Source organism: Cyanistes caeruleus, chromosome 7 (assembly GCF_971803275.1).
Source record: "Cyanistes caeruleus chromosome 7, bCyaCae1.hap1.1, whole genome shotgun sequence".
NCBI lineage: Eukaryota > Metazoa > Chordata > Aves > Passeriformes > Paridae > Cyanistes > Cyanistes caeruleus.
Window position 1 is genome coordinate 40,360,107 of NC_141707.1, and position 10,096 is coordinate 40,370,202.

At 46.3% G+C, this 10,096-nt stretch overlaps 1 protein-coding gene across 2 annotated transcripts in view; it reads left to right on the top strand.

Moving 5' to 3' along the window:
- GALNT13 (polypeptide N-acetylgalactosaminyltransferase 13) overlaps positions 1 to 8,746 on the top strand; it is a 42,824-nt gene extending 34,078 nt beyond the window's left edge. For both annotated transcript variants that reach the window (XM_086896666.1, XM_023931446.2), the window contains one exon: positions 7,191 to 8,746. In XM_086896666.1, the coding sequence (XP_086752792.1) occupies positions 7,191 to 7,331 (141 nt within the window). In that variant the 3' untranslated portion in view covers positions 7,332 to 8,746. The remainder of the gene's footprint in view (positions 1 to 7,190) is intronic.
- Positions 8,747 to 10,096: the final 1,350 nt, after the last annotated feature.

Below are 10,096 nucleotides of genomic sequence, written 5' to 3' on the forward strand. Positions count from 1 at the left end.
ATTCCAAGGTCATCAAATCCCAGCTGTGCCCGATCCCACCCTGTCCCCAGCCCTGAGTGCCACCTCCAGGAATTCCCTGGACACCTCCAGGGATGGGCACTGCAAACCTCCCTGGGCACTTCCAAGGCCTGAGCGCCCTTTCCATGGGGAAATTACTGCTGCTGTCCCCCCTGAGGCTGGAAAAGCCCTCCCAGGTCATCATCAGCTGTGCCCCATCCCCACCTTGCCCCCAGCCACATCCAGGAATTCCTTGGACACCTCCGCCCTTCCTGCCTGGAAGGCTGGAATTCTTCCAATAAAATACTGGAAGAATATAGGGAATGTGCTGGATTTTCCCTGAAATTGAGCAGAATTTCCCGGGAATTGTGTAAAACCCAGCTCGGCCATGAGATGGAGCTCCTAAAACAGGAATGCTCCATGTTTTTATGGCATCTCCAAGGACTGGCTGCTTGCTCTCCTGGAAAACATCCCATTGCATTCCCTATCCCTGGATTTATTGAGCAAATCTTTTCATCACCAATTTTCCTTGAAATATTCTGATTTCAGCTGCCTGTTTTCCCTTTCATTTCATTATTCCCATTAATTATGTATCTATTAGTGTATTATTAACCCCCAAACATTCCTAATATCCAGGATCTTTACAAGTTGTGATATTCCATTTATTTTTTTTCCCAGAGAAGCAGTTTCAGGACATTTCCTAAGTCACTTGTATTCATTAATTTGATTTTCCAGTGGAATTACACTGATTTTTTCTTTCCTTACTTATTCAGGAATGCATGGAAGGATTTTGGGTGGTTTTTAGGAATTTTTAGGAATTCTGGCTTGGCAAGGGACAGCAAAGCCACAACTAGACATGAAATAATCCCAAAAAAGGGATTTCTCTGAGGGATTTCCATGAAATTTTCTACGATTTCCTGCTATGGTTAATTTTTATACTTTTCTAATTTAATTTGTTTAAATATTGAATAACTTCCAGGCTCCCATGCCTGGTGATTCCCATTGTGACATCCAGGGAAAACCCCTGGATGTGGGGAGGGATGAAATCTTGGGACATAAACAAAGGAATCCAGGGAAAATACAGAGCTGGAAATGTGTCACAGCTGATAGGAAGGAGTTTAATTCCCTGTGGATGGATGGTGGTGGCAGGGTTTATTCCTGAAAAATCCCCCAGGGTTTATTCCTATCAAACTCCTCAGGATTTATTCCAGATGGATCCCTCAGGGTTTATTCCAAGGCTTCCAGAGCTTGGAATATTACATAATATTACAATATAATATATATAAAATTATATAATATTCCAGTGTAAATAATTCCAGAGCGTTTGGACAACGCTCTCAGGGACAGGATGGGATTGCTGGGATCTCCTGGCAGGGCCAGGGGTTGGATTGATGATCCCTATGGATCCCCTCCCGCTCAGAATTCCGTGATTTTTTCCTGGATAATTGCCACTATTTGTCCCCAATCGCGGTGTCCCTGCAAAGCTGCGGAATTTCTATCCGGGGAGAGCTGAGGGGCTGCACAAAAAATGTTCCTTGGATCTCTGACTCCGCTTTCCTTCTGTCTCCCCTTCCCTCAGTATTTTGGGAAATGGGAATATAGCTTTGAGGTAAGTCTGGAGCAATCCCTGTGCCAAATCCCGATCCCTGGAATAGCTCCTGTAGCCGTGCCCTCGCTCAGTGCTTCTCCATAGCTGCTGCTCCAACATTCCAGAGCTTCCCGCTCCCTGAGCCAGCCTGGGAGAGCTGGGAATGTTCCCCTGGAGAAGGGAAGGATGCAGGGAGAGCTGGGAATGTTCCCCTGGAGAAGGGAAGGATGCAGGGAGAGCTGGGAATGTTCCCCTGGAGAAGGGAAGGATCCAGGGAGAGCTGGGAACGTTCCCCTGGAGAAGGGAAGGATCCAGGGAGAGCTGGGAATGTTCCCCTGGAGAAGGGAAGGATGCAGGGAGAGCTGGGAATGTTCCCCTGGAGAAGGGAAGGATCCAGGGAGAGCTGGGAATGTTCCCCTGGAGAAGGGAAGGATCCAGGGAGAGCTGGGAATGTTCCCCTGGAGAAGGGAAGGATCCAGGGAGAGCTGGGAATGTTCCCCTGGAGAAGGGAAGGATGCAGGGAGAGCTGGGAATGTTCCCCTGGAGAAGGGAAGGATCCAGGGAGAGCTGGGAATGTTCCCCTGGAGAAGGGAAGGATGCAGGGAGAGCTGGGAATGTTCCCCTGGAGAAGGGAAGGATGCAGGGAGAGCTGGGAATGTTCCCCTGGAGAAGGGAAGGATCCAGGGAGAGCTCCGAGCCCCTTGCAGGGCCTGAAGGGGCTCCAGGAGAGCTGGAGAGGGACTGGGGACAAGGGATGGAGGGACAGGAGCCAGGGAATGGCTCCCAGTGCCAGAGGGCAGGGATGGATGGGAGATTGGGAATTGGGAATTCCTGGCTGGAATTCCCAGAGCAGCTGTGGCTGCCCCTGGATCCCTGGAAGTGCTCCAGGCCGGGCTGGATGGGATTTGGAGGGGAGGTGCCCCTGCCATGGCAGGGATTGTGATGGGATTTAAGGCCTTTCCATCCCAAACCATTCCATGAATCCAGGAAAAGCCTGCTCAGATTCCCACATTCATGTTGATCCCCATGTGAGGAATCCGCTGCCTTGGGATATTTCATATCCTGTGAACACCAGAGAGAGAATTCCAGATCCTTTTCTTATGGACCTCTGCTTTCCCTGGAAAGATTCCCGGGCAGGAGGGAGCAGGGAGCGCGGCTCCACAGCGATCCAGCCCCGCCGCTGCCTCCAAGTGACATTTTAGGGACACTTGGCCCTGGTATTTTTAGTGTCTCTTTTATCCTTACGTCACTTTTTCCATTCCCAAGCCAAAATCACGGGAAAGGAGTGTGAGAGGAGCTGGGATGTGGGAAGAGCATTCCAGCCCTCGGTGATGGGGTGATGCCAGTGGGTAGAATCCAGGGAAGTGGAAGCTCCCCTTCATCTCATCCCACCTGGAATGGGCACTGGGAAGGAAAAGCTGGAATTGTGGTTGGGGGAAAAAAAACCCCCACATAAATGTTTAATGAATTCTGGTTTTAATGGAGTAATTCCCGAATGGGATTCAGGGTGGTTTGTGCAGGAAAAACTCCGGCTGTGCCCAAATCTTTCCAGGCAGGAATCTCAGCTGTCCATCCAAGGGCTTGGAGAGGCAGGATCGGGAGCCTCGCTCCGTGGTGGAGCTTGGGAATGGTCTCAGGAGCAGGGTGGAAATTTTGGGATGTTTGTGCAGGAATAAAACCCATCTCTGCCTGGATCCTTCCCATGGGGAATCGCAGCAATCCAAGGGGTTGGAGAGGCAGGATTGGGAGCCAGAGCCTGCAGCAGATCACGGGAATGCTCTCAAGAGCAACATGGAAGTTTTGGGATATTCCTGCTAGGAAAACCCCATCTCTGCCTGGATCTTTCCATCAGGGAATTGCAGCAATCCAGTGGTAGGGAGAACGGGATTGAGAGCCACAATCCACTCTGGATCATGGGAATGCTCTCAAGAGCAGGGAGGAGATTTTTGCCTGGAATTCAATCCCAATCCATGAATTTCCCTCTGGACGTTCACTTTGGTGAATCCAAAAATCCCGACCCGCTCGCCGTTCCCGTCGCCATTCCCCAGTAGCAATTCCCACGTTTTCCCCGCTCTTCCCGCCGCCCTCGGCCGTTCCCGCTGAGCGTTCCCGCTTTTCCAGAGGCGCACATTCCTGCACATCATCACGCAGTCGTGCCTGACGCTGGGCAGGATCGAGGACGGCTCCCATGGCCCCACGGTGGAGGCCTGCGATGGGAGCCCCCTGCAGACCTGGATCCTCAGGAATTATTCCCGCCTGGAAGTCTTTAGGAAGGTTTATTCCAGCCCCACCGATTATTTCCTATAGGGACGTTGGGATTGGAAGGAAATCCAGGATGTGGTGGGGTAAGGAATTCCCAGGGAATCTTCTGGCTCTGCTGGAGGAGCTCGGCGAAAATTCTGTCTTGTTTTATTTTGGAAATTTTTGTATTTTTTATATATATATGTATTTTTTTTTGACGGTTTCAAAAATGTTAATTTTTCATGGAATTCGTAGACTTTTCATGGAATTTTTATGAGAATTTTTCATTCACCTTTTCACACATTTTTCATCATTTCTTCCCTTTTTTGATGCATTTTTTCATGTCGTTTTTGACATGAAAAGTTTTATTTTCATGAAAAATTTCTCCTCAAATTTTCCTTCATATTTTTCATAAAATTTTCATGTGTTTTTTGCAGACTTTTCCTGGAATTTTTCATGGAATTTCCTTAGAATGTTAACAGAATTTTTTGGTAGAATTTTAATGGATTTTTTTAAATAGAATTAGGATAGAATTTTCATAAAATTTAATAGAATTTCAGAATTCGATAGAATTTTTTTCAGAGAATTTAATAAAAAATTGAATAAATTTAATTTCATATCAGATTTTTCCATAGAACAAGACAGAAGATGATTCTATAGCTATAGGATAGAACAAATGTTTAATGTTAGTTCGTCTTAGTTCTCAGTAATTATTAGTTACTAGTAATTATTAGTCTTAATTGTTATTAGTTTTAATTAATTTTGGATTAATTCAACTCCCTTGATCTCTTGCTGTCACTGTGATTGTTCCAACCTGCAGGAGCTGAGATTTGCCTCCTATTCCAAGACGTAAAAATACTTTCATTTGTAAAATATTTTCTCAAAAAGGTTCAACATTTCCTAGGATTTTCCACAGAATTTTCCAGAGAGTTTTCCCAGATTTTTCCCAGATTTTTTGCCTAGAAGTTGAATTTTTTCCAGACTTTTCCTGTAATTATCATGGAATTTTTCATATTCAGTAGATCAGGACGGGGAGATGGGGGTAGGAAAACCAAATTCCATGTTGGAATTTCCCAGGAGTTTGGTTGGGGATGAAGAGCCTTTTTGTAGATATATATTGAAAATTTTTTATCTATATGTGTCTTTAATTTCTATATTTTTATCCATAAATAAAATTAAAATATATTAATAATTATTATTAATATTAAAAATATATAAAATACATTAATATATGTAATTAATACAATAATATATTAATAATATATAAATACAGTAAATATACATTTACACCTGATAATTATTCTATTATTTCATTATATAATATATAATATATAATAATTTATAATTATTATAAATTTACAGTAGATAAAAATAAACAATATATTTATTATGTAATATATAAATATTATGCTATATTTTCCACTAAATAGAAATCATAATATACATAAATAATATATAAAAATCAAATTATATAAAAATCTTAAAAATAATGAATATAAATGGTGTTTATGAGCCCTGAGAGCATAATTTAATCTCTTATTTTATATTATTCTGTATAATACTATTTAATATATTTTTGTCTCTTTATTTTTCAATGTTCTATATTATTTATATTAAAATATAATATAATATAATATAATATAATATAATATAATATAATATAATATAATATAATATAATATAATATAATATAATATAATATAATATAATATAATATAATATAATATAATATAATATAATATAATATAATATAATATAATATAATATAATATAATATATAATGGTTATGTTACATTAATATAATATAATCTAGAATCTATATTTTCTATTAATTTTATATATAATCTAAATTATTTAATATATTATTTGAATATCATATATAATATTATAATTTAAACTATTTAATATTATTTTATTTTTCTCCTATTATTTATTTGATATAAATATTTTTTAATATTACATCAATATTTATGCTCCTGCTTGAGCCCAAGCCCTCAAGCAGCTCCCACCATTCCAGCCCCTCTATTCCTAGGGAGATTCCAAGGTTTGACATCAGCCTGGGCTGTTTCAGATGAATTTTGGGATTAATTCCTCCTTTCTCCCCTCTCCTCAGGGCTCCAGGATTTTCCTGCCCATCCTGGTTTTCCCTGTTTGTTCCCTTGCCATAAAATCGGGCTCTGCTCCAGCGGATGATCTGCTGACGGGATTTCCACCCTGAAATTCCCCATTCCCAGGGGTACTGGGAGAGCTGGGAATGTTCCCCTGGAGAAGTGAAGGATGCAGGGAGAGCTGGGAATGTTCCCCTGGAGAAGGGAAGGATCCAGGGAGAGCTGGGAATGTTCCCCTGGAGAAGGGAAGGATCCAGGGAGAGCTGGGAATGTTCCCCTGGAGAAGGGAAGGATGCAGGGAGAGCTGGGAATGTCCCCCTGGGGAAGGGAAGGATCCAGGGAGAGCTGGGAATGTTCCCCTGGAGAAGGGAAGGATCCAGGGAGAGCTGGGAATGTTCCCCTGGAGAAGGGAAGGATCCAGGGAGAGCTGGGAATGTTCCCCTGGAGAAGGGCAGGATCCAGGGAGAGCTGGGAATGTTCCCCTGGAGAAGGGAAGGATCCAGGGAGAGCTCCGAGCCCCTTGCAGGGCCTGAAGGGGCTCCAGGAGAGCTGGAGAGGGACTGGGGACAAGGGATGGAGGGACAGGAGCCAGGGAATGGCTCCCAGTGCCAGAGGGCAGGGATGGGTGGGAGATCGGGAATTGGGAATTCCTGGCTGGAAGGTGAGGCCCTGGCACACTCCCAGGGAATGATGATGGGAATGCTCCCGGCTCAGCTGGGACTGAACTTCTCTGGTGTTATTTGAGAGAATTCCCTGTTTAACTTCCTGGGATTTCTCTGGGAATTTGTTCTCCCAGTGGAACAGGTGGTGTTTTATTCCTTCCACTTTGTTTTGTGTCCTTCCAATTCTCCCATCCCTCAGAAATGTGGTGGGATCAGAAGGAGCATCCTGAGAAGGAAAAATGCCCTGGGAACAGGAGCGTTTCCATGGATTACTGAGCAAATACATTTCCAACACCAGCAATTCCTTCTCTGGTCCCAAACATTCCACGTGTCCACGTGGAGACCCAGCTCCTCCATCCAGCAGCTGTGCCTTGGGAAGATCAGATTTCCCTGGAATTATTTTCCCTTTGCAGAGGGATTTGTTGGTTGAGCAGAGGGAGGAGCGGGGTGGCTCTGTGTGGTGGGGATGTCCTGGAGCTCCAGGAGATTCCTGGAGCTCCAGGCACTGACCAAACCAGGCCTGGAATGCCAGGACACGGCATTCCCCAACTGGAATTCTGGGTTTCAGCGGGAATTCTCTGTCCCCCCTTGCAGAAGCTCACCCTGAGGCACCTGAACAGCAACCAGTGCCTGGCGGAGCCGTCGGAGGAGGATCGGCTGGTTCCCACCATGCGGGAATGCGGGAGCGGCCGCTCCCAGCAGTGGCTGCTGCGCAACATGACCCTGGGAGCCTGATTCCTGCCTCACATCCCGCTCTTCCTGCTGTTCCCGCTGCTCCCAGCAGCGCCCAGCCCCGTCCCAGCGGAGCCACCGGCGAGTTCCAGGTCCCTCCAAGTGATCTGAGCTGCGGATACCAGCGGCAGTGTGCTCCTGAGATTCCAGAGGCATGGCTGACCCTGGAGACGTTGGGATGTGGAGGTGTTACTGTCACCACGGACAGGTGGCCCTGGGAGGTGTGGCCCGAGCTGCTGGGATGTGCTGGGCTCTCCTGGAGAATGTCCTGGAGAATGTCCTGGAGAATGTCCTGGAGAATGTCCTGGAGAACGTCCTGGAGGATCTGGGGTGTTCTCTCGTGCCCAGTGGGATTTGACAGCACCAAAGCTTCCTGGGTTGTGCTGGGAAAAAAAATGGGATCTGGTGTTGGGAAAATCAGGCTAAGACTGCGCTTCACCAGGAATTCCAAGAGGTGAGGCCACGGGAGACACGGCAATGCCGAGGGGAAGCAGCGACATCCGTGGGACCTCGGAGCGGCACGGAGGGAACTGTCCCTCCTTCCATGGGAATGGAGCTGTCCCTCCTTCCATGGGAATGGAGCTGTCCCTCCTTCCATGGGAATGGAGCTGTCCCTTCCTTGGGAATGGAGCTGTCCCTCCTTCCATGGGAATGGAGCTGTCCCTTCCTTGGGAATGGAGCTGTCCCTCCTTCCATGGGAATGGAGCTGTCCCTCCTTCCATGGGAATGGAGCTGTCCCTCCTTCCATGGGAATGGAGCTGTCCCTTCCATGGGAATGGAGCTGTCCCTCCTTCCATGGGAATGGAGCTGTCCCTTCCTTGGGAATGGAGCTGTCCCTCCTTCCTTGGGAATGGGGCTGTCCCTTCCATGGGAATGGAGCTGGGGCCAGACCTGGGGCTCAGGAAACTCCTGGAAGGGCCAGAGCTGAGACTTCTGGAGCTTGGAGGGTCTCCATCCCTCCATCCCAACACATCCATGAATCCCTGCATCCCACCAGCCACAGGCACGGCTCCGTCCCTGGATCTCTCCCAGTTCCACCTCTGGGTGTTCCCATTCCCACTGGAATCACAGAGGCTCCTTTCTGGTTTTAGGGATCTGGGGGCTCCATCCTTTTGTGGGTGTGGCTGTTCCCAAAGCACTGCTGGTCCTCAGGAGCTGCTCCAGCTGGGATGTGGGGACAGGAACATTCCCGGGATGTGCTGGGGACGTTCCTTTGGGAGCCACCCCAAATGCAGCTGTGGCCCTCTGGGCTGGGATTTTGGGAATTCTCACTGCCCAGAGGGTTCAGGAGACTGAAATCCCAGGGCAGCGGGATCCCAGCACCGGTAAGTGGGGAAATATTTCCCAGGATTTCCCTCACAGTTCCCAAAAATCTCTGTAAATGCACTGGGTCATTAAAAATGCCGGTATTTTCTGTACCCTGCTCTGGTGGTTCTGGATTCATCCCGGGCTTTATGGGTGAGGTGTAAATCAGAGGATATTTCCTGAATAAATGCATTAAATGGGAAGCAGGAGGGAGTTCAGTTGGGAAAGGGATTGCTGGGCTTGCATGGCGCTGGAATATCCTGGATTAACTTGGATCAGGAGCTCATCTCCAGCCTCCTGCCCGAATATTCCTGCTCTTTATCCTCCAATCACCCCAAAAATACAAAATGGGATTTAACAGCTCCCCCCGCCAAAATAAAGGGGAGGTTTTGTTCTGCTTTGTAAAAAAAAAAAAAAGCGGGAAAACATCAGGATCAAATTTAAACAGGAATTTCCATGCAGGAAAAGAGGAATCGATTCTTTATTTCATCTCCTTCCCGAGGGTTTTGGCCGCACCAGAGCCCTGGGTGTGTCCTGGGGCCGGGAATTGGGGTTGGGATGGGAAGGAGGAGGTCGGGAATGTCCTGGGGACAGTGGCAGAGGGGGGTGGCACTTCCCTATGGAACATTCCAAGGGGGAATGTTCAGCTCCACATTCCCAACGCTGCCCTGTCCCATCCCAAGGATCCTTGGCATCGGAGCTGGAGCTGTTTTCAAAATGAGGGTTTTGTATTTATAAAATTAGGAATTTTATAAATAGAATTTCTGTATTAATAATTAATTTTATAATTCTTCCTACATTGCTGAAGTGCCCTTCAATCAATTAAATCCCAACAGGACTAATTAAGAACTCCTTTAATGAGATTCCCCGCATCCAGAGTTGCTTCCTTGTCTGAAAAATATGGAAAGCCCCCCAGTAAAATCCCTTTTCTCAGGAATTCCCTGCTCCAGGATGTCCCTGCAGGTGTCTGGGGGGCTGGAGCTGCAGGTGACACCAAACCCTGCCAAGGCCCCTGGTAATTAAAGCATTTGAGGTAATTAACTGCTCGTGTTAATGATGGGCTGTGGAGCCTGGGAATGAATCACCCAAGAATCCCTTTGGAAGGGATGAATGCAGGCACGGAGGTATTTCCCACTTTTTCTTTGGAATTTCTCAGAAATGTTAATTTTTAGGATTGATAGAAAATTACAGAGAGGGAACCAACCTCCATCATATTTCCTTGGAAAACTTTCTTTTGGGATTTATTTAAGGGATTTAGGATATTTTGGGGCTCAGGAAAATCCTGATTGCCTGCTCCAGCTCCCATTTCAAACTGGAAATGATTTTTCTGAGGGAAAACAGCAGGATCTGCCCTCAAATCCATATCCAGGCGGTGGGATTGGAAGAGAGAGGTTTGGGAATGTCTCTGTTAATTCTGGGAATAAATAATTAATTTCACCCATTTTATTTATGATCATCCCCAC